General features: G+C 37.6%; 1 protein-coding gene across 1 annotated transcript in view; it reads right to left on the bottom strand.

The window, feature by feature from the left end:
- Positions 1 to 27105, bottom strand: part of mvda (mevalonate (diphospho) decarboxylase a) — a 66960-nt gene extending 39855 nt beyond the window's left edge. The window contains exons 1-6 of the mRNA XM_048157722.1: positions 26904 to 27105; positions 25818 to 25888; positions 25577 to 25691; positions 25340 to 25486; positions 25068 to 25267; positions 21008 to 21082 (exon numbers count right to left, since the gene is read on the bottom strand). Coding sequence (XP_048013679.1) covers positions 21008 to 21082; positions 25068 to 25267; positions 25340 to 25486; positions 25577 to 25691; positions 25818 to 25888; positions 26904 to 26979 — 684 coding nt within the window. The 5' untranslated portion in view covers positions 26980 to 27105. The remainder of the gene's footprint in view (positions 1 to 21007; positions 21083 to 25067; positions 25268 to 25339; positions 25487 to 25576; positions 25692 to 25817; positions 25889 to 26903) is intronic.
- Positions 27106 to 27497: the final 392 nt, after the last annotated feature.

The raw sequence follows: 27497 nt of genomic DNA, 5'->3' as shown, positions 1-27497 counted from the left end.
GCCATGTTTTGACATTATTGTGATAAAGTTTGAAGCAAATCGGGTGAAAGTAAAAGGGTGATCTCAAAGCATTTTGAAAGTGACACTTCTTGCTTCCAGTTGGTGGTGCTATAACTTTGACTCACAATAGTCACATCCATGTGATCAGACTCCTGTAACAAACACACAGCTGAAGTTTCATAAACATCAATTAATGTATGCAGACATTATAACACATTTCCTGTTTCCCTTTTCTCGCCATAAATTCGTTGTCGACAAACCGTTCGAGATATCAAAAATCCGCTGGCAATTTTCCATCATCAGTGTCTTGACTTCATGCTGACCGAGTTTGGTGGTTATCGGATTAATCGCCTAGGAAGAGTATATCAAATTCCAGAGCATGCGTTTTTCAAACATCCCGTAATAGCAGACTTCCTGTTGGCTTGGCGTAGAACTTAAAGCATGAAAGTTGGTCGGCCCGATGAGGTCTATATATGTTAGGGCTGTCAACGAATATTCTAAATTCGAATATATATTCGAATAGTTTTTAAAAAACGAATTTCGAAGGTGAAAATTAATATTCGAATAAAAAAAAAATTTGGAAAAAAAACGCCCGCGGTAGTAGAGGCGTGGCCGTCTGCTTTGCGCCTGAGGGTTCAGGGACAGGTCACAGGAGTCGCACTGTATGGCACAGCGTCACACTGATGAAAGGTAACGCTTCTTACATGGAAGATGGCAGAAAGTGCAGAGCCCAACTCGACCACAGCAGAGAAAGAGATTTTAACCCCCCAAAATCTAAAAAGCCATGTCTGGAAGTACTTTGGATTTTGGTCGGTAGGAGGTAAAATTGTTGAGCCGCGAGATAAAGTTGTATGCAAGCTATGTAAGATACAGTTAGCATACCATACGACCACCAGCAACATGAGGTCATATCTCGAAAATGTGCACCCAAATGAGCATGGCATAATGTGTGGAACTCCAGCTAAACAGTCACGTCTTGACACTTACTTTGCATCGCCCGCCACAAGCTCTTTGTCTGCAACACGACAAGAGGCCATAACGGAGAAATTAATTTCGTTCATTTGTAAAGACATGAGACCGATCAGTGTCGTGGATGGGGCAGGCTTCAGGGAGTTCTGTCAAGCAATGGAACCGAGGTACCATATCCCTAGCCGTGGAACAGTCACCAATAGAATCGTACAAGTGTATAACAGCACCTCAGACAAAATAAAGGAATCAATCAAAGACAAAGATGTGGCTCTTACCACGGACGGGTGGACATCCCTAGCGACAGTATCCTATGTTACAGCAACGGCCCATTGGATTAATGATGACTGGGAAATGCTTAACAATGTGCTAAAAACGAAAGAGCTTAAGGTAAGCCACACTGCAGAGAATGTAGGCGAATGCATTCAAGAGATCTTGGACGTTTTTGGCATAGAAAGGGGATCTGTGATTGTCATCATAACGGACAATGCCACTAATTACATCAATGCAGTGGAGAGACATCTTCAAACGGTAAATATACCATGTGTGGCGCACACAATAAACTTGGCTGTGCGTAAAGGGCTCGGGGTCAGAGCCATTGAAATCCCCGTTAGTAGGCTGAAAGTGGCGGCCTCACATTTCAGCAAATCTTCCGCCGACAGCTACCTCCTTCAGCAGAAACAACAACTTTTGGGATTGAAAACTGAGAAGCTGATTAACGAATGTCCAACGCGATGGAACAGCACATATGAAATGATCTGCCGTGCATCGGAGCAGCAAGCAGCTGTGTCTGCTGTCATCTTTGAGAAAAAACTGTCAAGAATGGAGCGGACCACAAGCGAATGGTCCTTAATGGAAAAGGTGAGCATAGTGTATGAAATATGAAGCCTACCGTAATCAGTCAGTGGTGGAGGAAGTACTGAATCTCAGTAGCCTACTTAAGTAAAGGTACACATAACCAGAGACATATTTACTTTAGTAGCCTAAAAGTAGAAGTACCACAATGAAAACCTTAAGTAAAAAGTACCCGATTTTAAATGTAGGCTACTTTAAGTATTAAAATTAAAAGTACTTGCATTACAATTTATTCTCTTAATGTCTATATTCTAATAATTAGGGCTGTAACAATATGAAACTGAAATCGCGACACACCCCCTATTTAAAGTTATCAATATAAATTATAATTTTATCATTATAAAAGCCTTTCTTTAAAGTTAATTTCGTTTTGTATTAAATATATCTATATCGAAATGTCTACTTTTAAACAGAAGCAATTCAAAACACAGACTGATCTCTGCTTATGCAGGCTAATCCGTATGAAATGTACATTTCTCTCAGGCGCGTTCACTAGGCCTATACTGCGAAGATCGCGAGTCAGCATAGCCAACTTCATCTTTGCAGCCACTGACACAGAAAAACACTTGTTTATTAATAAACAATTAACATGTCTCCTTGCTATGTTTTACATATTCATAATCATTACTTTTTTGCCAGTTATTTGTGACCGCTTTTAGGTGCTTTATTGGTAGCGGCACTGAAAATTGGCATCGTTACATTCCACCACTGACCGTAATAGGCTGGACAAATGCAAAACTGTCCTAATATATTTTTTAAATAGGTAGAATGATGGCCCTAATTTACTTTGTGTGAAATGTTAATAAGCTGGACAAATGCAAACCTGTCCTAATATCAACGCATTATATTTACTTATTTATTGAAGGTGCAAGAGGTCCTTAAACCCTTTAAAGTGGCAACAGAAGCACTTTCAACTGACAAATATCCAACAGCGTCGGCTGTACTGCCTTTAATACGTTCTGCTCGCGCAACTGAACAAGCGAACGCCAGACGAACCAGAACCACCTGCATTGTCAGAGATGAAGACAAAGATCGTCACAGATCTTGAGAAGCGCTATAGTGTGGAAAAGGGCGCATTTATGCTGCTTAACAAAGCGAGTTACCTGGATCCACGCTTTCATCGCCTCGTTCATTTGAAAGAGGAGCAGAGACGGCAGGTGCAGGTGGCTATACTGGAGGAGATGAAACAAGCGAATGTGGCAGAAGGCACAGGCAGTGAGGCAGCTGCCGGACAACCCCGTGATCAGCAACCCGCTGAGAAAACTGTTTTATCTGCTATGGGCTGTCTCTTCAGAGACACGTATTGCACGGACAGCCCAGACCAGGACATCAGTCTGCTGCTTCAAAAAGAGATGTTGATGTATGAACAAGAGTCTCCAATACCTGCTCAACAAAATCCTCTCATGTGGTGGAAAACTTTGGGCTCTGGGAGATACCCTCACGTCGCCCAGATGGCAAAGAAATATCTTTCCATCCCCAGATCCTCAGTGCGCTCTGAACGCGTCTTTTCCTCCGCTGGGAATATAGTTAATAAAAAGAGATCAGCACTGGCCCCTTCAAATGTGGACTATCTTGTGTTTTTTGCAAATAACCTGTAGGCCTTCAGGCCTAAGACCCGACGGTGACAGTGCACAAAAAAGACAATGGAAAAAATTGCAGTCAGTGTATGTAAGAATGTAAGTAGCCTTTTCCGTGTTCAATAGCACTTTATTTTTTATGAACCTCAGGGTAAAAGTTATTTGTTTTCACATTTCTCGGAATTGTGTGCCTCATATTATTTAACGTTAAACAGAAACATTACTTAAGTGTAAGCTACTGTACTGACTGAATAGATATTGCATGAATAAAGGATAGCCTAAATGCACTGCTTCCACTGGTTTGATTATTTACCGTTTCATGTCAAGTAAAAGTTCCATGTTTACCACAGCACAGCTCGCTCGGAGCGTTCAATATGCTGTAAAACTTCAATTAATATTAATAATATTTGTTTCAATCACTGAATGAAGCCTGCTATATTTGGGACAAGAGTCGCGACCTTAAATTGCTTGCACAAAACTCTTGATCAGCACTCAAAATTTGTTTTTTCATTTAAACCGTTATGCGCAGAGAGCGTGAGGGTGAGAGAGAGTGAGGTCTGCGGTCTTGGCCATTAGTTGATTTACTTGTTTTTGTGTAGGTAATACGTTGTCAAATATGTTTAAACATAAATAAATACCTATACAAGTAGTTTTGTCTCTTTGCATTAATTTGTCCTGTTATTGACGTAATGCGCGTCATTGACAATGCACAACCAGATGTTCGAATAGTTCGAATATTCGTGTTTTTTTTAGAGGGAATATTCGAACGTCATTTTTGAGCAATTTTGACAGCCCTAATATATGTACCGAGTTTCATACTAATATGTGCAAGTGTGTTTAATATATGGACCAAGTTTTCGGACTTTGTTCAAGGGGGCGCTGTCGAGCCCCCCTGCCACACCCAGGTACCAGCTTCTGCCCAGCCCTGATGGCCATGGATTCCAATGTGTGTGCCAATTTTCAAGAGTTTTTGAGCATGTTAAGGACCCCAAAAGCCCCGGAAAATTAAAAATATAGCTGCGAGCAGAAATGACGGGCCAAAGCCCGGTGTCACCCAGTGGCTTCAGGTCAAACTGTGCACGGCGGTCAATGGGCATTTAAAACGGTTAAACATGAAAGGACTATGTCAATTTCACACCACATTTACTGCAGCAGCTTTTCCTTCAAACTTCAGCCATGTTTTTAGTGTTTTTGGTCCAAACAGCATATTATTAACTTTTAACCATTTCAACTGCCAGAAGACTGCTATTACACTCGGTCAGCATGAAGTCAAGACATCGATGATGAAAAATTGCCAGCGGATTTTTGATATCTCAAATGGTTTGGCCGTGGCGAGGCAACGAATTTATGGCGAGAAAAGGGAAACAGGAAGTGTGTTATAACTTCTGCATACATTGATTGATGTTTATGAAACTTCAGCGGTGTGTTCGTTATAGGAGTCTGATCACATGGATGTGACTATTGTGAGTCAAAGTTATAGCGCCACCAACTGACAGCAAGAAGTGTGTCACTTTCAAAATGCATTGAGTTCACTGTTATGTTTACCTGATTTGCTTCAAACTTCATCAGTGTAATGTCAATACACAGCAGATGTAGACCTGTGACAGGATTCTTGATATTTTAAATATTGTTGCCATGGCAACACATCAAACTTTAATAATATTCTTGAGTGTTTTTGAGGCTCTTAACATCCTTCAAATTGCATGAAACTCGATACACACATCAATATTGTCAACCAGTAGACATGGACAAAGCCATAGAAATGGGCGTGGTGGAGGGGCTCGGTAGCGCCACCTTTTGACAAAAGTGGGGGGGTTAGTTTTTCCTACAGTCACCAAACTCGGTACACATATTGTTCTCATCAAGCCGGACAATTTTCTAATTTACATTCATTAGCTCCGACCAACAGGAAGTCAGCTATTTTGGTTTGAATGTTAATTTTTTGAAAAAACAGGCTTTGAATTTAATACTACTACTCCAACAGGGTTTATACAATTTACACCAAACTTTTTTTACTTGATGCTAACACATTGAAGTTGTTTAATTGCAAACGGATTTTGGATATCTCAAACGGTTTGGCCGTGGCGAGGCAACGAATTAATAGCAAGAAAAGGGAAACAAAGTGTTATAACTTCTGCATACATTAATTGATTTTGATGAATCTTCGGCTGTGTCTTCGTTCTACAAGGCTGATCACATAGATGTGACTATTGTGAGTCAAAGTTATAGCGCCACCAACTGGCAGCAGGAAATGTGTTACTTTCAGCATGCTTTGAGATCACCATCTTATGTTTACCCTATTTGCTTCAAACTTCATTTAAATAATGTCAAAACATGTCAGATGTAGACCTTTGAAAAGAATTGTGATCTCAAACACAGTTGCCTTGGCAATGCATCAAACTTTTATATTGGTTTTGAATGCTTTTGAGACTCCTAGCATGCTTCAAATTGTTTGAAACTCCACACACACATCAGGATTGTTAGCCAGTAGACATGGGCAAAGCCTTAGAAACGGGCAGGGAGGAGGGGCTCTATAGCGCTACCTTGTAGTGCAGTAAATGTGGAGTGAATTTGACAGTCCTTTTATGCTTAACTGTTTTAAATGCCCATTGCCCGCCATGCACAGTTGCCCTGAAGCCACAGGGGTGGTGGTGCCACCGGGCTTTGGCCCGTCATCGCTGCTCGCAGCTATATTTATTATTAATTTTTTTCCCAAGTTTTTGGGGTTTTTGGGGCCCTTAACATACTCAAAAACTCTTGAAATTTTGCACACGGGTCAGAACCCGCGGCCATTACAGCCGGAGAAAAGCTGGTACCCGGGCGTGGCAGGGGGGCTCGACAGCGCCCCCTTGAAAAAAGTCTGAAAATTTGGTCCATATATTAAACACGCTTGCACGTATTAGTATGAAACTCGGTACACATATAGACCTCATCGGGCCGAACATCTTTCGTACTCTAAGTTAAACGCCACGCCAACAGGAAGTCAGATATTATGGGTTGTTTGAAAAACGCATGCTCTGGAATTTGATATACTCCTCCTAGGCGATTAATCCGATCACCACCAAACTCGGTCAGCATGAAGTCAAGACATTGATGATTAAAAATTGCCAGCGGATTTTTGATATCTTGAACGGTTTGGCCGTGGCGAGGCAACGAATTTATGGCGAGAAAAGGGAAACAGGAAATGTGTTATAACTTCTGCATACATTGATTGATGTTTATGAAACTTCACGAGTGTGTTGGTTGTAGCAGTCCGATTACATGGATGTAACTATTGTGAGTCAAAGTTATAGCGCCACCAACTGGCAGCAGGAAGTGTATCACTTAAAATGTTTTGAGATCCCCCTCTTATTTTTTATCTGATTTGCTTCAAACTTCATCAGTGTAATGTCAATAAACAGCAGATCTAGACCTGTGACAGGATTTTTGATATTTTAAATATTGTTGCCATGGCAACATGTCAAACTTTAATATTCTTTAGTGTTTTTGAGGCTCTTAACATGCTTAAAATTGGATGAAACTCGACACACACATCAATATTGTCAATCAGTAGACATGGACAAAGCCATATAAATGGGCGTGGTGGAGGAGCTCATTAGCGCCACCTTTTGACAAAAGTGGGGGGGTTAGTTTTTCCTACACTCACCAAACTCGGTACACATATTTTTCTCATCAAGCTGGACAATTTTCTAATTTACACTCATCAGCTCCGACCAACAGGAAGTCAGCTATTTTGGTTTGAATGTAAATTTTTTGAAAAAACAGGCTATGAATTTTAGATACAGGGTTTATACAATTTACACCAAACTTTTTTAACTTTGTGCTAACACATTGAAGTTGTTTAATTGCAAACGGATTTTGGATATCTCAAACGGTTCGGCCATGGTGAGGCAACAAATTTATAGCAGGAAAAGGGAAACAAAGTGTTATAACTTCTGCATACTTTAACCGATTTTGATGAAACTTCGGCTGTGTCTTCGTTGTACAAGGCTGATCACATGGATGTGACTATTGTGAGTTAAAGTTATAGCGCCACCAACTGGTAACAGGAAATGTGTTACTTTCAGCATGCTTTGAGATCACCATCTCATTTTTACCCGATTTGCTTCAAACTTCATTTGAATAATGTCAAAACATGGCAGATGTAGACCTTTGAAAAGAATTGTGATATCTCAAACACAGTTGCCTTGGCAATGCATCAAACTTTAATATTCGTTTTGGATGCTTTTGAGACGCTTAGCATACTTCAAATTGTTTGAAACTCCACACACACACAACAGGACTGTTAGCCAGTAGACATGGGCAACGCCTTAGAAACGGGCAGGGAGGAGGGGCTCTATAGCGCCACCCTGTAGTGCAGTAAATGTGGAGTGAATTTGACATAGTCCTTTGATGTTTAACCATTTCAAATGCCTATTGCCAGCTGTGCACAGTTGCCCTGAAGCCACCGGGGTGGCGGTGAGCCCGGGCTTGGGCCCGCCATTGCTGCTCGCAGCTATATTTTTTTTTACTCCTACTGCTAATACCTTATTAAATTCATACACATATTTCTTTCAAACCATATTAAGGCTGTGCACTATAAGTAAATGTTGTGTTATACCAAACTGTTATTTTAACATTGAGAGAGAGATATATATATATATATATATATATAAAACTACACACAAAATATTCCATTGTACCCTAAACGATGCAGTTTTATTTTCCAAGTTTTACAGTTCATTAAAACTCATACAATGAAAACATAGAATCAATCTGCTTTATTCAGTGCCTAACACAGCTATTTTGTCATTCGAACTTAGAAAAAGACAAAGACTAACAGTTTTCTTATCTTTTTACTGATCTGAAATATAGTACCTTCATTTTGAATTCATCCAGGTTCAATTATTAAACATACAATCGTAATTTAATTTAAATCAAACAATGAGTGCAAAATATCATCCTAATCTGCCATGTCTGTGTTTTTTCTCAGACAAACCCTAAAAAAATTCTAGAGCAAATTACATATTGTTATATGTGCAAACTCCACCGTGCTCTGAGAAATCTAATTTAGCCTTAATGTGAAAGTCTGTGATTGCTGATGTTGTATCCACATTATTCCAACGCCCCATGACGCTTTGCATGAATTATGGGAGTAATTTCCGTTAAGCTGTAAACTGTCAGTGATAGACACTATGAACGCAGTAATGCGTTTTATTTTTAAACTGGGTACAATGACATGACATTATTCTACTCACCCTTCAACCAATGAACAATAAATGGACATTTAAAAGTGTGAAAGCATCAACAAGGTCATTTCAACAGGCCATGAAAAGGTGTGATTCTTTCCACAGCAATAAAGGATGGGTTGAACATATGCTATAGTGATATATATGCATTATGTAATACGTTGCCTTAATAAAAATGTTCATGAACTTCAGCATTGTGTGATACTATTTCAAAGTGATTTCCATTTTAATAAATTGTATTTACCTGTAAAACAAACCTGGCTTTGAGGAGATTCTTTGTGCATTCCAGTGAATTATTAATGGGATGTATTGTAAATTATATAGAGAGAAAAGACCACAAATGTGCAGTATATGCTGTCCTTTTTCATACTATTACAGCAGTATGCAAAGAGACAAAATAAAATAATCGGGAGGATAGAAAGCAGCTGCTGAAAAGAGCTCTTGCCATAGATATTTTTGTTATAACATGTTATGTTAAATACCAAGCGTTATGTAATCCTCATGATGTCTGAAAATAAAACACGAAAGAAAAATTGACAGCTGATTCAGCCAAGCTGACAGATAAGCTTTAATTGTAGGGCAACCTTATGATTTGAAATGATACGTTTCTGAACTTTTGAAAGGAAGTTCACCAAACCGGAAGTGGAACCCGTAATTCGAAACGCAGTAGGCTAGTCAGGAATAAGGCTAGTCAATAATCCTCACACTTCATGTTTTTGACCTCCCTGAGCTGTTGTTTGTGCACCAATCTTATGCACCTAAAGCATGCTTTTGCAGTGTGTTTTTATTTTTGAATTAACCCTAATTATCAAACTAATAATGTAATACTATGTTGTCAGTGGCCTACAAATCAACTGTCCTGATTAGCTGCTTCAGATGTGTTTGATTAAGGGTTGGGAATAAACTCTTAAGCACAGTGAGGCTGCAATAAAAGGGTTAAATAACTGATCAAGGCTGTAAAACTCTCTCTCTCACTTTCACTCACACACACACACACAGAGGGAGGGGGTAGGGGGAAAGACAGCCTACGTCTATGTGCGTGTGTAAGTGTGTGTGAAAAATCCACATTTAAACCAAAATATCTGACTTCCTGTTGGTCAGAGCTAATGACTGTAAATGAGAAAGTTGTCCAGTTTAATGAGAACAATAAGTGTACCGAGTTTGGTGACTGTAGGTTAAACTAAACCCCCCACTTTTGTCAAAAGGTGGCACTGCAGAGCCCCTTCTCCCCGCCTGTTTCTAAGACTTTGCCCATATCTACTGTATGACAATATTGATGTGTGTGTCGAGTTTCATCCAATTGTAAGCATGTTAAGGGCTTCAAAAATGGCCAAAAATATTATAAATGTTTGACGTGTTGCCAAGGCAACTATGTTTGAGATATCACGATTCTTTTCAAAGGTCTACATCTGCCATGTTTTGACATTATTTAAATGAAGTTTGAAGCAAATAGTGTAAAAATAAGATGGTGATCTCAAAGCATGCTGAAAGTAACACATTTCCTGCTGCCAGTTGGTGGCGCTATAATTTGACTCACAAGTCACATCTATGTGATCAGTCTTGTACAACGAACACACAGCCGAAGATTCATCAAAATCAATTAATGTATGCAGAAGTTATAACACTTTGTTTCCCTTTTCTTGCTATAAAATCGCCTAGGAGGAGTATATCAAATTCCACAGCACGCGTTTTTCAAACAACCCATAATAGCTGACTTCCTGTTGAGGTGACGTATAACTTAGAGTACGAAAGTTGTTTGGCCCGATGAGGTCTATATGTGTACCGAGTTTTATACTTATATGTGCAAGTGTGTTTGATATATAGACCATGATTTCGAACCCCGTTCAAGGGGGCGCTGTCGAGCCCCCCTGCCACGCCCGGGTACCAGCTTCTGCCCGGCCCTGATGGCCGCGGGTTCCAATGTATGTGCAAAGTTTCATGAGTTTTCGTGCATGGTAAGGGCCCCAAAAATGCCCGAATAGTCGGAAAAAAAAAATTAAAAAAATAATAATCCTAAAGAAAACAAAAGGGCCTTCAGCCCTTAGGGCTTTGGCCCTAATAATAATAATAATCCTAAAGAAAACAAAAGGGCCTTCAGCCCTTAGGGCTTTGGCCCTAATAATAATAATAATCCTAAAGAAAACAATAGGGCCTTTAGGATTTGGCCCTAATAATACTCCTAAAGAAAACAATAGGGCCTTCAGCCATTCTGCTTTGGCCCTAATAATAAATATAGCTGCAAGCAGCGATAACGGGCCAAAGCCCGGTTGCACTGCCACCACGGTGGCTTCAGGGCAACTGTGCACGGCAGGCAATGGGCATTTAAAACAGCTAAACATAAAAGGACTATGACAAATTCACACCACATTTACTGCAGCAGCTGATGCTCATATGATCACAAACCACAACAGCCACATCCATGAAATAATTTAAAATTAGATGAATTTCATGTCATAGAGTGTCATAGGTCACTTTAAAATGAGTACAAACTTTTCTTTGGCAGCTCAACATTTTCTAAGTCTATGTTAATCTAAGTCCAGTATATGTGTTAAGGTTTTAAATATATATTTTTCTAAACCATTAAAAGTGTCATTTTAATCTGTGGAATATCTTCTTTCATTTGTGTACACTCAGAGTAAAAACAAAATGTTGTGCTTTTTGTAAAATAAAGAAAACTAACATGATGCGTGATCTCTCGTCTCCCTCTGAACGAACTCCAATCTGATAGTTCTTAGAAAATTAACTGTAACTTAGTGAATACTAATGACAAAAAAATTACACTTATGTCTAAAAAAAAGTTAAGATGTCAGGTTTTAAAACATATAAGTCAAATCGAAAACAAACCTTCTGTGTTTATGTAATCTGTATGAAAAGAGAGCCATGTCAGAAGTCTGTGATTCAGCTCATTATCCGCTAATGCGGCCACGCCCACGGAGTGAGCGCTATTCAGACGCAAATTCAGTCAATACATGCATACATCATCTCAATCGTGTATTTATTGTCTTGAAAAGTGTTTTGAATAGCCATATTTAGCGATCTCTTGCCTCTGTTAGTTCCTTGATTGTCACATGATTTGCCTCTTCTTTTACTGAGGCATTTGTGGACAAAAGGGGCAGAGCGCCCTCCGGCTGAAGTATGAATTAAAAACACAGCATCCAGCGCTCATAATGATGACAATAAATATAGAATAATACATATTACTCCTCTGTATAGAAAATTGATATGAGAATCCATCAATATTTCTCCAAATGTGTATGCTTTTAAGCATATTAACCCTCTGGAGTCTGAGGCTGATTTTGGGCCCTGGAGAAGTTTTGACATGCTCTGACATTTGTGCTTTTATCAGTTGATTATAAACATATTAATGACAAAAGTGTCATTACACTGTATTCAGCACAAACTAGGCTACCATAATATGTGAGGAACATGTATGTACATGTTTGTGTTTTTAAAGGAATAATGTTTATGCGTGGTTATTGAAAAAAAAAAAAAGTAACTGAAACAATACCTCAAAATGCATACTAAATGTTTTTTCACAAGACTTTTGAGAATTGTATATTTTAGTGTAGAGTTTTTGCTTCAAAATGATGTGGAAATGATCCTCCCTACTCTGACACATAAAACATTGTATTGATTTTAAATTTCTAAGACACTTTTTGTTTAGGTAGGCCATATGCGAAGAGGTGTGACTCTCCATGAATAATGAAGTGATTTACACCTGGGGAGATTAAGACCCTGCCCCTAATGAGCCGCATAATGAGCCATTCAGTCAGGAATGTGACTGAGTCAACTAAGAAAATGCAAAGATACATATCATTGTTTTTTTTTCTTTTTTATTTAAAATAAAGTTAACAATATAATCCACATATAAACTAGGGTCAAAGGCACATTTTGTGTATACAGGCAAATAAAGGTAAGGTTTATAAAAAAAAGCCCACTTTTACACCCTATACATAACCTGCTTGATCACATATAGATAATCTTTGCAGCCCAATGGTCAGTGAGAGGTGGTGAACAGAGAATCTGAACAGTCACACATCTGTGTGCCATTTTTGAAAACAGTTCCTTTTCAACTGAAGACACAAGTAAATGTCACATGCCTGGCATTTCCAAGGTGTGTCTTGCCTTTTACCAAGCTGTACTTTGCAAAGCATGCAGTTCCGACGACCAGCGGTGGCATTATTCCTTGCATTTTGAACATTTTGAAGAGACTCTTAGGAGTGTGTTCATCAGCAGGACGCAGCTGTGGTCCAGGTTCCTGTGCAGGTAGGAATCTCAGAGTCTGTGGAACCATGTCAGTGTCATTATCTGTTTTCCATGACAGAGCTGAATGCCTGTTGCTTGTCTGAATGTTTTTCTTGGCCTTTTTTGCAAGGGGTTTTGGAGCACTCTCATTAGGGCTATAGCTGGAGAAAAAAAAAAACAGTGAGATGGTTATTACACAAGGAGCTATACTATTTGCATCATCAATAACTAATACTAATATAATGTTTATTATTGTATATATTAACATTACCAAGCACTAATGCTAATATATTGTGCACGCATAAGAAAGAAAGCCATACAGACACATATATACATACACTACCGTTCAAAAGTTTGGGATCACTAAGATTTTTAATGTTTTTAAAATACGTTTCGTCTGCTCACCAAGGCTACATTTATTTAATTAAAAATACAGTAAAAACAGGAATATTGTGAAATATTATTCCAATTTAAAATAACTGTGTACTATTTAAATATATTTCACAAAGTCATTTATTCTTGTGATGTCAAAGCTGAATATTCACCATCATTACTCCAGTCTTCAGTGTCACATGATCCTTCAGAAATCATTCTAATATGCTGATTTGCAGCTCAAGAAACATTTCTGAACAATTGTAAAACAATAAATGTCTCTTGAGTAGCAAATCCTCATATTAGAATGATTTCTGAAGGATCATGTGACACTGTAGACTAAATAGTACACAGTTATTTTAAATTGGAATAATATTTCACAATATTACTGTTTTTACTGTATTTTTAATTGAATAAATGTAGCCTTGGTGAGCAGACGAAACTTATTTTAAAAACATGAAAAATCATACCGATTTCAAACTATTGAACGGTAGTGTACATAGGCCTACCATATAGTGGGTGAACATGTACTTACTCTTTCTCATTTCCGCCTGTGTTGCTGGGTGCCCTCTTAGTGGGAATTGCAGGTGAATGCGAGAGTGATGGATCCACATTCCTAAAAAAACAAATTGTAAAAAAAAAAAAAAACCCTGTTATTATTAGCATATAAGATACTACTCTCATACCATTACCTATGCATAACTGACAGGAAAGTAACAGGTATACAAGCATGCTGTATATGTCTGTCAACTGGCCATTACCGGACAAAGTGTGCGAATGTGTAAACGTTACAGTCTGCTATATCAGTTTGCACATATAGTGGGTAAACGTGTACTTACTCTTTCTCATTATCGCCTGTGTTGCTGCGTGCCCTCTTAGTGAGAATTGCAGGTGAATGCGAGAGTGATGGATCCACATTTCTAAAAAAAAACAAAAAAACTGTTATTATTAGCATATAAGATACTACTCTCATACCATTAGCTATGCATATCTGACAGGAAATTAACAGGTATACAAGCATGCTGTATATGTCTGTCAATTGGCCATTACCGGACAAAGTGTGCGAATGTGTAAACGTTACAGTCTGCTATATCAGTTAGCACATTTAGTGAATAGCAACACGTTCGCGCATTTCACAACCAAGCATATTTTAGCACATTCACGTCTATCATAATATGCTATTCAACTGCATGCAGTTAATCGATCTAACGCGTGTATCCAACGTATCTATGCATATTAATAACAAGTCGAATATCAACAGAAAAGCATTCTATTTATAAGCATTTTTATGAGATAAAGTTATATAGATAGATGTAAATATAAGGCAAATATATATGTACGCTTATATAAAAAAAACACGTCAAATAATTTAAGTATATCAACAGAAAAGCATTCTATTTATAAGCATTTTTATGAGATAAAGTTATATAGATAGGCCTAGATGTAAATATAAGGCAAATATATATGTACGCTTATATAGAAAAAACACGTCAAATAATTTAAGTAAAACTAAATCACTTACTCATCAGAAACTGTATCTTCAGCTGGATCAAGTCGCTCTTCAAAATACAGACGTTCATCGTCAGAGTCGTGTTCTTCTTCCGAGGAAAAAGTGAACTCACTGTCCAGGACCACTGAAGAGCCTGCTCACCTGAGTAGCGTGCCATCTTCCAAACGCGTAGGAAAGCGAATGAATCTGATGAAACTTGATGCTTTTTAAGACGCTGTTAGGGGCGTTTACAGTTTGCATAGATCGCCTCAGCACATTATATTATGAATAGAGCGCTCTGCGCGTGGGCGGGCACACATTAAAGATAATTAGGTAAGACAGGAGAAACAGTACCTCTCTTTACTTTTATACTGATTACATAAAGGGAGAATATTTTTTTTTAGAATTTATTTGTTTCGTTTAAAAGTAGACACTTAAAGCTTTGCAAAGACATATCTCTCATGTCCATGTAGCATGTATAAGCCGTCTATTTTAGTTACTTTTAGTGACGTTTTAGAATGATGTTTGCAGAGACGGAGATGGCAGGACAGCACACCCTGTATATTTTATTTATTTTTAAAAAGCACAAAGTTTTATTTTGATTGTGAGTGTACACAAAAAAAAGAAGACATTCTATAGTTTCATTTGATATATTACTTATGTCTCTATGATAAAAAATGACGGAGTCTGTTTTGCTGCAATGTGAAAAAAAAACTGCAAAACGCGCCGGCGCGTTTTTAGACCTCAGAGTGTTAAGAAATTATGGTCAATATAAGATTTTAAGAGTCAAAATGTGAAGCTTGAGTCTTAGATCTTTTTAATGATGTATAGTTTGTCAACTGCACATCAACATTTAGGCTCTATAATATAACAAATATAGTAGCCTATATGAAATGCCCTAGAGGTAGGAATGTTCAGACGCGTTGCATAACAGAAATACATTATATTTTAAAGTATATTAAAATAGAAAACCATTATTTGGTTAGAGACTTGAGACTTCTTTTAAAAACATTATAATGGCAATGTGTTCAATCTTTTGACTGGTAGTGTAATTTAACATAGGCCTATACACAATTTTCTTCATATCATGTGCAATAATACGTGCATGCATGAGATCACAAAAATCATGTTTTTGTTTTTTTTCCTGAGTGGACTTTAATCCTGTTATCAGCATGATCACAGAGGGTTTTTTCACAGCCTACCTGACTGAAAGGCCTCATTAATATGCAAGTCATTTCAGGTCATTATTATTCAATTCTTTTGTCTTCTCAGGTGAGAATCACCCATTATACATGAGGATTCACGCCTCCATGCATACTGTGTTTCTTGACCAAAAGTGTCTTAGAAAATGTAAATCTCTCTATTGTTTTATATGAAGGAGTAGGCAGCATAATTTTTACTTCATTCTGAAGCAAAAACTCTAGTCTACAACCTCCAATACCCAGAAGTCTTATGAACACAGATTTAATATACTTTTTTTGGCCTTATTTCAGTGACTTAAGTTTTTTGTTTTTTCAATAACCACGCATAAACATTATTCCTTAAAAAATACAAACATGTACGTACATGTTCCTCACATATTATTGTAGCCTAGTTTGTGCTGAATACAGTGTAATGACACTTTTGTCATTTATATGTTTATGAACAACTGAAAAAAGCACAAATGTCAGGGCATGTCAAAACTTCTCCAAGCCCCAAATCAGCCTCAGACTCCAGAGGGTTAAAAATACGTATTTGCTGCCCTCTACTGTTTAGTCTATATATGACATTTGAATATTATTTGAATTATTTTAACCAAAGAGAAGTTATCTGCCTAATTTTAACTTACAAATACTTATTGAAATAAACAATTTAATTAAAATGTGCTTATTTATAATATTCTTGTTATTTATAATAATTGGAATAATATATTGAAATAAATGTATAGATGTATAATTCCGTGGTTAATAAATATAAGTCTTTTCCCGTTTCCCTTTTTGTTCTTATTTCAAACCATTGCCATGGCAACACCGTTCAAGATATCCTATAATTGTTTGCAATTTAGCATCTTCAGTGTTTTGTCATCATGTTCAGAAAGTTTGGTGGCGATTGCATGAATGCCCTAAGAGGAGTAGTTAAAATTTCAGACCTTGTTTATTCAAATATTCCACACTCAAACCAAAATAGCTGACTTCCTGTTGGTCTGAGCTAATGACTGTAAATTAGAAAGTTGTCCGGCTTAATGAGATGAATATGTGTGCCGAGTTTGGTGACTGTAGGTTAAACTAACCCCCCCACTTTTGTCAAAAGGTGGCGCTATAGAGGCCCAGCTCTCCGCCCGTTTCTACGGTTTTGCCCTTGTCTACTGGTTGACATCTCTGATGTGTGTATGGAGTTTAATGCAATTTGAAGCATGTTAAGAGTCTCAACAGCTTCCAAAACGAATATTAAAGTTTGATGTGTTGCCATGGAAACAGTGCTTGAGATATCACAATTCTTTTCAAAGGTCTACATTCCTCATGTCTTGACATTATTCTGGTGAAGTTTGAAGGAAATCGGGTAAAAATAAGAGGGTGATCTCAAAACATTTTGAAAGTGACACACTTCCTGCTGACAGTTGGTGGCGCTATATCTTTGACTCACACTAGTCACATCCATGTGATTGGCCTCATAAAATGAACACACAGCTGAAGTTTCATAAAAATCAATCAGTGTATGCAGATGTTATAACACATTTCCTGTTTCCCTTTTCTCGCCATAAATTCGTTGCCTCACCACGGTTCATACTGAACGAGTTTGGTGGCGATTGGATTAATTGCCTAGGAGGAATATATCAAATTCCAGAGCATGCATTTTCCAAACAATTCTAAATAGCTGACTTCCTGTTGGGTGGAGCTAATGCACGGAAGTTGTTCGGCCCGATGAGATCTACATGTGTTCTGAGTTTCATACATATATGTGCTAGTATGTAACCATGATTTCAGACTCAGTTCAAGGGGGCGCTGTCGAGCCTCCCTGCCACACCTGGGTACAAGCTTCTGCCTGGCCCAGTTTTCAAGCATGGTAAAGGCCCCAAAAATGCCCAAATAGTCGAAAAAAAAAAAAATCCTAAAGAAAACAATAGGGCCTTCAGACGTTGGCTTTGGCCCTAATAATAATCCTTATCAAGAGGGCCCTTCGCCAATATTTGGCTTGGGCCCTAGCAATAGGGCCTTCAGCCTTTGGCTTTGGTCCTAACAATAAACGGAGGAAATCCAATAGGGTCCTCGCACTTTGGTGCTCGGGCCCTAATAATAAACAGAGCAATTCCAATAGGGTCCTCACACCATCGGTGCTCAGGCCCTAATAATAATAATAATAAACGGAGCAATTCCAATAGGGTCCTCACACTATCGGTGCTCGGTCCCTAATAAATAAAGTGCATTTACAATTTCCATATGGAACATAAAACAATACAATAAAACTAGAATAACTCAGGCTGTTTAAAAGCGTGGAGTCCATTTGCAACATACCGTAAAACAGTCCTTAAGAGTCCTAGTAGAGTGCCGAAAGTCCCAATGTGAAAGTGTCCACCGGTGTATATACAAAGTCCACAGAAGTGATAATCTAATGTAAGTGATGTGGTGTGCTGGAAAGGTAAGTCCTTAAAAACAACTACGCAATCCAGCTTGTGGTCGTTTGATTAAAGACCCTGTTTGTTTGCCATGCTGCCTCCTTTATGCTGGCTTACTTCCTGATTCCTGTCATGTGATCAGTCACATGACAGGCAGACCCACCCTGCATCCCAATGTGCATACTATCCACCCTATCCGCCCTAAATAGTATTGAATATTACTAGTGTCACATAATATTTAGAATGGATAGTTCGCATATTGAGATGCAGGCCCAGACTCATTTAAAGACATAAAGGAAAAATGGACTAAAAAACATGTAAACCAATTAAAACTCTATTATACATAAAATCATTGTAATAAATAAAGCGGTAAAACATGTATTTTATGTGACAGTGTCACATAGTAAAAGAGAGAGAGAAAATAATAATAATAATAATAATAATAATAATAATAATACAAAATAAAAATGAAAAACTTAGTTAATATTATTTAATAGCTTAATTGCAAAAGGAATAAACTAAACTACATCTTGGCATTCTTAATCTCCTACCCGATGGCAGCATTTCAAACTCACAGCTCAAGGTGTGTGCTGCATCATGCAGAATCTTATACAGTATGCCTCCCTCAGTAAAGCCTTTTCATACAGGGTCTAGAGATAAAAGGGTTCTATTCTTCCCATGATCTTCATAGCTGTTTGAATAAAGGCCAGAACACACCAAGCCGACGCCGACGAACTAGTGGCGACGAAAGCAGACTGCAGGGTTGGCTCACGTCGGCTGCGTCTGGGAAAAAAATATGTGCTTGAACACACCGAAAGAACTTCAGCCGACTGTCAACTAGCACACGCGTTCTGCGCCTGCGTATAAATGAGATATCTGTCTATTTAAGCAGATATATTTGTCTATATTCGTCATTCGAAAACGGAAAGCGAAACTATGACTGCATGTATACAAACCATAAATAAAGCAGGGCTTGCTTACTGTTTTGAATATCAATCATGCTGATCATGTTCTTTATTCCACTCCGCTCATGTTATTATGAAAATATTTGTGCATTCGAGTGCTCAGGTAAGATGACGTAAAATTGGAACAACCTTCTGTCTGTGCCGTCATGACTTATTTGCTTGCTTTCATAACTTTTGCTTATATTCTCGTGAACTGTAATTTTGTCTCGTGAACTACACAGCCAATCAGAGTTCTGTCTCTCGCCGACGGCCCGACGCCGATTCTACATGTCAAATCGGCCGAAAAAAGCTGACGAGGACCAACTTCAACCGACGGTGTGGAACACACTGAGGAAACTTAGTCGGCTGACGAAGAAAAACTTGGTGTGTTCCTGCCTTAAGACATCCAAGCCTGGATTTCAACTGTACTGTCAAATTACCATACCAAAGGTGTATTCCATATCTAATCACATTCTCCAGTACAGCTTGATAAAACAACATCATAATCTTACTACTGACACCATATAGTCTGAGCCTTCTCAAAAAATACAATCTTTGTTGTAACCAAGTACACAGATTATCAACATGAACATGCCATGTAAGAACAGTAAACACCAAGATATAGTCTCCAATTGCCTTTGGATCGAATATCATCTCAGTTTTCTTCACATTCACAATCAGGTAGTGGGCATCACATCACTCTATAAACTGGTTAATTTCAGAGTGGTAAGATGAGATGTCTTGGTCTATATATAGTAAGCTAATAATAGCAGTGTCATCACTAAATTTCACAATGTAATTGTTGTTGTTTTTGCTCACACAACTGTCTGTGTACAGTGTAAAGAGAACTGGGGATCTAACACACCCTTGAGGGACTCCTGTAGTAATATATTGAGAGTCAGAGATCATCTTGTTAACCTTAACCTGTTGGATTCTGTCTGTTAAAAAAAGAAAAATACCATTTTATGATATAAGGATTTACATCATCTGCTTCTCCAGTAATATATATGGTCCTCCAGTAATATTTATCCAGTAATATTAAAAGCTGAACTAAAATCAATAAAAAGAAGGCGTGTATATGCCTTTGAGTCCTCCAGATGTTTAGAGAATAAATGGGTGATGCTCCCTACTGCATCATCTGCACTTCTGCCCTCTCTATAAGCAAACTGCCATGAATGTAATTTTGAGGTTACTTCACTTTTCAATAAAGACACAATATATTTCTCAAAGCATTTTGCTATGATTGATGTTAGTGCTACAGGTCTATAATCTTTATTCTCAGATGGATGGATGGTTAGCTCGAAGTTCCTCCATTTTTCCATGCACGGATCAGGCATTGCACAGAATCATCGACGGTAATGGAGGTTTATTTCCTCGTCGTCAAAGACACTGCCATATTCATATATGTGCATTTACTTCATGTCACATGCACACACTCTCAAGTGGCCAAGACCACACGTGCGAGTATTGGGACAAGCCCACTGACTGATTCAGTAACAAAACGTTATTTGGAATTTTTAGAGTTTGCGGGGAAAAAAAATACAAAAAGTAACTGGTAACTTGTGTCTAAAAAGTAAGTTAATCAACATTAACTTGCTGTTTTTTTTCCTACTTGCAGTCAGAAAATCAGGACAGCTGATTACCTGAGCAGATATGCAGAACAACAGCATTCTTGATTGTGTGATATTTTTAAAATACACCCCCAGTAAGGACAAACAGATATGAAGAAACATTTGTACCTTCAGAAGTTGACTTGTTTTCACACTAGTGTGCATTCCAGACGTGCTCCCAACAGACTTCTGCTCAGCACTCACCTGAGAGAAAACATCTTCATGTCAGATACAGAAATGAGTAGCTGACAAATAGACATTTTTCAAGATCTCAGAGAAAACCGTTTATATCTGCTGAGGGAAAGTGTATGTTTTAAGATGCTGAACATGTTGAACATGCATGGCATGTAAATTCAGCAGTACGTTTGATTTGCTTTGAATAAAAGTTTCAGTTAAATTAAAAGTAGATCCAGTGAACCACATCTGATGTTTTAATACAACTACTAAAATAACCATGAAGATTTTGTTCACAACATCATGTGTGTTGAGAATAAAATAGAAAAGCATTTAGGAGTAACTGTGGTAACTTTTTTGTGCTTCATCAACATGCAGTGATACATTGATGTAGTGAATGTGAAGTCAAGAAAAATGATAAAATACAGACAACTTGTGTTACCTAAGACAGATGTTAATTTTAGACATATATTCCTCATAAAGGGTGAGGTTTTCCTGTCACTAAATCTGTTTTTGCATCCTGAAGGATACAGATACTTGGTGTAAAAACTTCCCAACGGCTACTCTAAATTAGCAATTAGTTTAGCAATTAGGACTGTGCGAGTAATCATAATTGATTTTTGTTTTCGATTTTGGCTTCTAACGAGCACAGTTGAAGTTAGAAGTAAAGCTACAGTGGAAGTGAGACAGACTGAAAATGACATGTACCAGTAATATCATAAAAAAAAAAAGGAGAGGGAGGTCAGGAGAATGGCTTAATCAGTCTATCACAACAAGATCTTTAGCTGACATCCTCATTGGATGTCAATGTGATGGGATGCTGTGCCCTGATCATTTCGCTGCCTGACTTAATTTCACGGGAACAGGACACCTAAGCTACCACCTGCGCCCTCCTGTCGGTACTGTCACATCTCTGTAAATCGGTGTGCACCGCCTGAATTATTATGCGCAATGTGCCCATCATTTTGCACTATTATGTAGTTTGTTGGTTTGTGTAACACACAGAAAAATGGAAAAGCGTGTCACAAGGATTAAATCCCTGCCAGCTGCTGATGTGAGATGTTTAAGATAACAGTCAAGAAACCGCGAATAGAACTCACTGCTGAAGATGGATACATTTATTAGCTTTATATTTAATAAAATATTAACAGTAACAGTAACATTATCTTCATCAAAGATAATGAGAAATGTAAATGGTTTTATTTTACATTTGACTGCATTCTTTATTTTTTCAATTTCTCAATGTTTACCTCAGCTGTTAGACACTAGACTGACTGGAAGGATGTTTTATATTATATTGCTGGTAGGACCAATTTTTAAAAAAAATATTTTATTTTATTTTAAATTTTTATTTTATTATTTTATTAAATTCTTATCTTTTGTTGGTATTTTATTAATTTGTCTTAAATAATTGCTTGATGACTTTAAATGTTTCATAAGAAGTTATTAAAGGTGCAATATGTAACATTTCCTGTCAACTAGAGGTCACTAGAGGCCTATTCAAAACAAAGGTGTAGCTTGATGACGCCAAGTTTGAGCGTGGAATCTTGGGACATGTGGTCTTCACCTCAACGGCCAGTGGAAAAGAATTGGGATAGGACTCAGGAAGAATTCGGTAAGAATGTTCATGGATGAGATTATTAACATTACTGTAGTATGAAGCAGAGCAGGACCGAGTGTTGTGGGAGCTGAACGAGGCCACTGGAGTGATTGTGCAACACACACCTCACGAGCAGAGGAACTTTTATTATGCCACAGTCGCCGGCACCACTTCCGCTTTTCCAGTCATGAGTATGACGTAACACAGCTCTGTTTATCATATTAGATACATATGAGTGTGTTGAAAATTATGTTATAACGTTACTCTGTGTGTTCGCTCGGCGGCTGCTGTGAGACACTGTTGCACACTGTAATAAGACAGATCAATTTTAGAATATCATTAATAAATTCTGGATGGCTTGTGTTGATAAATGGCATGCAATTAATTTTAAAACGTATTATACAGAAAATGCTGTATTACTGTTACAAAAAATAAAGCTGCATCTGATTATGCCATGTTAGCTACTTCACAAAATAGTGTTTTTCTCTGAAGCATGGTACTCGCAAAAAATCAAGAAAATTAGATATAAACAATAAGACTAAACGTGTTGAGCTATATAACAATATTTAGTTTTCTGTCTATAAATATATCAAACCCATTGTTCCCTTGTCTATTAAAACAATATATTAAAGCGTCTTTGGTGTTTCCATGGTTTATACAAAATAAAACCGGAAACCGAGGGTATGATGCAATTGACAGGTGACTCCTCACACATCCCGGAGCCTTGGTTAAAATTCCAAATTTCTCACGATTTACAAATAGTTAATAGAATTATGTATATGAATTATATTGCTTTTGCTGATGTCCAAAGCCTTTATTTACATTTAATTATTTGTCTGTTGCATTATTTAGTATGAAATCTCTATTAGGTTATATGGCACCAGATGTGGGCCTCCATGCCCATATCTTATGCCGTATATGATATGAGTGAAAGACCCACCGTCAGGCCCATATCAATGTTTTTTCAGGTGGTCCAGAATTCCCTAGCTACGGCCCTGATCTTGACTGAATAACTAGCTTTAATAAAGAATATTCTATATTTAATGTGTACAGTAAGACTATGCAGTGTTATATACAGTGTTATTTTACATTTGGTCATTTTGGTTATTTTACATTTCCTTTTTTTTTTTTTTTGTGGGCTATTACTTATCTGAGTACCACTGTGTTAGTACATAGTTCAAACTTAGTACAAAGTTCATAAAGAGATCGGAAACCTAATCCATATGAATTGAGTGGTTTAGTCCGAACCTGAATGATGCGCGAGAACAAACCTCAAAGCTCAAACGTGCTGCGTAACGCATGAAAATGAATTGATTACACAGCACATTTGAGCTTCCAGAAGAGGTTTGTTCTCGCACAACATTTAGGTTCGGTTGAGCTTCTGCTTATGTTTGCTGATCAAAGTTTATAAGTGAGTAAAAGTGTAAATTAAATCTGTTCATCATAAAAAGTGATCAAGTCTCTTTAGGAACTTTGGGCTAAACCACTCAATTCATATGGATTAGTTTTCCAATCTCTTTATGAACTTTTTGAAGCATCAAAGTTTCAATTGCATTGGCCATCTATGGAAGGACAGAAAGCTCTCAGATTTCATCAAAAAGATCTTCATTTGAGTTCCAAAGATGAATGGAAGTCTTAAGGATTTGGGACGACATGAAGGTGAGTAATTAATGACAGAATTTTCATTTTTGGGTAAACTAATCCTTTAATTTTTATTTTCGTTCTGTTATATTTATTTGTCTGTTTTGTATGTAATTATAGTTTCTTTGTTCTCATTGTATTGCTGACATTTTAAAATTAGTAATTATTTTGATGACTTTTCCTTACATTAGTTAACCTAGTATTAGTTTTTAATAAAGTATCGATAATTTTGAAATTTCACTGATATTTAAAAATTACTCATATTGTGAAATAAGACTTTGATCATAATGCCCAGCAATAATAATGTGATTTCAATATTGACCAAAAATAATCGTGATTATGATTTGTCATAATCAAGCAGCCATATCGGCAATGTTTAAATTGTTGGTCTATAGTATGTACATGTGACTTTGACATATCCTATTACAAAAAAGTACAAAAAGACAGTGGACTCACTGACCAACTCAGAAGCGAAATTTCAGTTCTTCCTGCAAATTATCATAATTGTCTTAGGCACACCACTATATTCATCCCAGTTGTTTTGATTGTGTATTTACTGTGGATAGTGGGGTTTTTAATATAATATAAAGAACCTCTCTCAAAACCATGTTCCATTCGGTTGTGCGCCGTCTAACTATTTGAAAGGAATCCTGTGTTTTAAGGGCCAGATTCAAGTGACCATGTGTATCAGAATACAACTAATTAAAGAAATAACCTTTTATCCACATTATATGTATGCTGCTGCCATTCTAACGGTTAAGTCCACACACTCACCACTAGGATCAATACTCTGAGCTCTGGCCAGTACGACTCAGATTCCACTTGTTCAGCGATACTGTCTTTCCCATCTGACCATTCCCCCATCTTCCACTGGACAAAGCCACCATACAAACTCCTGCATGCACTGCCAGAGCCCTGTCGTGCCACTGCAGACAGCTCACCCTCCACACCGAACAACTGTGACAGTGTGTACACTAAAACAACCAGAGTTTTTACATCAGGAGCACAGAATATCATACATTTTATGGAATTTCTTTTTTACTTACCTAGACAGGCATAGCCTGCTGCAGAGGATGCCAGTCCTGCAGCAGTGGGGAAATTATTCACAGAGCAGATATGGACCTTGTTGGACACTATGCTGACATCAGAAGTTGGATCGCCAGTATTCCGTCTCTTGCGAGCTAACCTTCGAACTAGTGAATTAAAATTAGTTTAATGTCACAATGACAGCTTCTGTCAATCAGTGCTTAATAATGTTAATGTTCTGAAAGTTGGGGACGTACTTTCCTGCAGACATGACTGCAACCTGGGGCAGCTGATATCCTCCTCCTTGCCATTCAACCAGATGCGGTCTTGCTGGAAACTTCTGCTGCATGCAATTGTTGTCATTGTTTTGAGCTGAGAAAGAATTATAGTATATAATGGCAACTTCGCTGTTTCAGCTAATAATCTGGAGCTCTTAAAATGCACTGTGGTACAGCAACAGATGTTGACAGGACTAATAACATGAGGACTATCAGTCACCTGCTCCTGATGCAATGTCACACTGAGGGATGAATTGATTGGCAGAATGAGATCTTCATCGCGTTTCCCCCCTGATTCAATGGCAATAAATAATAACTCAACAAAACTCTGAGTAGAACATATTCAATATTATAAATATTTACAGAAGATGTATACAGTTTCCCCAAGAAGTATTTGGTCACTTAATTCACATTTACAAATGTGCAACTGTCACTGTATTGTATTAAGTATAAATTTTTCTCTTCACTAAAATTTATTTTTCTTCATTTTTGCTCAATGCCTTCTAATCAGCTGGAGCTTTGAAGATTTTTGGGTTCCTCACCACTGTCCCCTTTGGTCTGCTTAGTTCAGGATACTTAATATCCAGCAATGTTACTTAATAAACTGCACTGACACTATTGAGCTGAATAAGACACTATTGTTTTCAGTTGAGCTGCTTATAGTTAAATTGGACTTGGTTCATAATAAATGAACTTCACACAGTTATTGAACTGAACTGAATTACCACTGAACAATCACTGAACTGAATTGAGCTAAATAAGGACACTATGATCTTGCTACAGCTGCTTTACAGCAAAAACTGGAACTTGTCTTATATTTTGATGTTTGCATAATTAATTCTGTTATTTTCCTGTTTATTATCGTGAGCTCTTTGCTGCCACTGTGTATATACCCGTTCACAAATATGAAAATATGAAAAATTACTCATATCGTGAAATAAGACTTGGTCATATTGCCCACCAATAATAGTGTTAAAAAAATCGTGATTTCAATATTGACCAAAAATAATCTTGATTATGATTTTTGTCATAATCAAGCAGCCCTCTCAGCAATGTTTAAATTGTTGGTCTCTGTACATGTGACTTTGACAGACATCCTAATACAAAGTACTAGGACTCACTGACAAACTCAGAAGCGAAATCTGCTCTTCTTGCAAATTATCGTTTATCTTAGACACACCACTATATTCATTCCTAGTTGTCTTGAAAATAAAATGAACACTGTAAAGATTAAAAAACTTTAGAACATCTTATAATAATCACAAGTGAATATTTACAATTACGTTTGAAAGACATGCACACTTACAGTATTTAATGACCGCAATGTTCACTGGTGCAGTGCAGGTGACCATAGCAAGATTTTGGTGACCGTTTTCCGGCATATTCCTAAGATTATAAAAATTAACAAACAGATGATTTAACAAATGTGAATTATTTACACATACAACATGCACTGGATACCAGCTACTGCTCGACAGTCTAAAAAAAGCTGAAAGCAAATGAAACACAACTGTGAATTTGGATTGGTTTACGCTAAACACGAGGGTCCGTATTTGACCAATTAGAGAGATCACCGTACAACCCCATATAAAGTGAACCAATGATTGGGATCGGACCATGGTTACGCAGAGACGGTCAGCGGCATTGTCGAATAGAAAGCCAGATCCTCCGCGCATCCTCAGTGTCACCAAAGCTCAAAAACGAATCGATGGGAGAAAGGAAGCTTTTCGAAACTTTGAATCAATTGATTCACTGGTTCGAAGCTCTCGAAACGCCCATAGACAGTAAAAGAGGAAACGCCACATGCTGGTGACATCTGCTGGTCAAAACAGTGTAAATGCAACGAAAATTCAGCCAAATTTAGTCAAAACATACAGCCAAAACAAATCAATTGAAAATA

Source organism: Megalobrama amblycephala, linkage group LG15 (assembly GCF_018812025.1).
Source record: "Megalobrama amblycephala isolate DHTTF-2021 linkage group LG15, ASM1881202v1, whole genome shotgun sequence".
Classification (NCBI taxonomy): domain Eukaryota; kingdom Metazoa; phylum Chordata; class Actinopteri; order Cypriniformes; family Xenocyprididae; genus Megalobrama; species Megalobrama amblycephala.
Note: the sequence above shows the minus strand (reverse complement) of the source record. Positions and strands in the feature narration are given on the sequence as shown.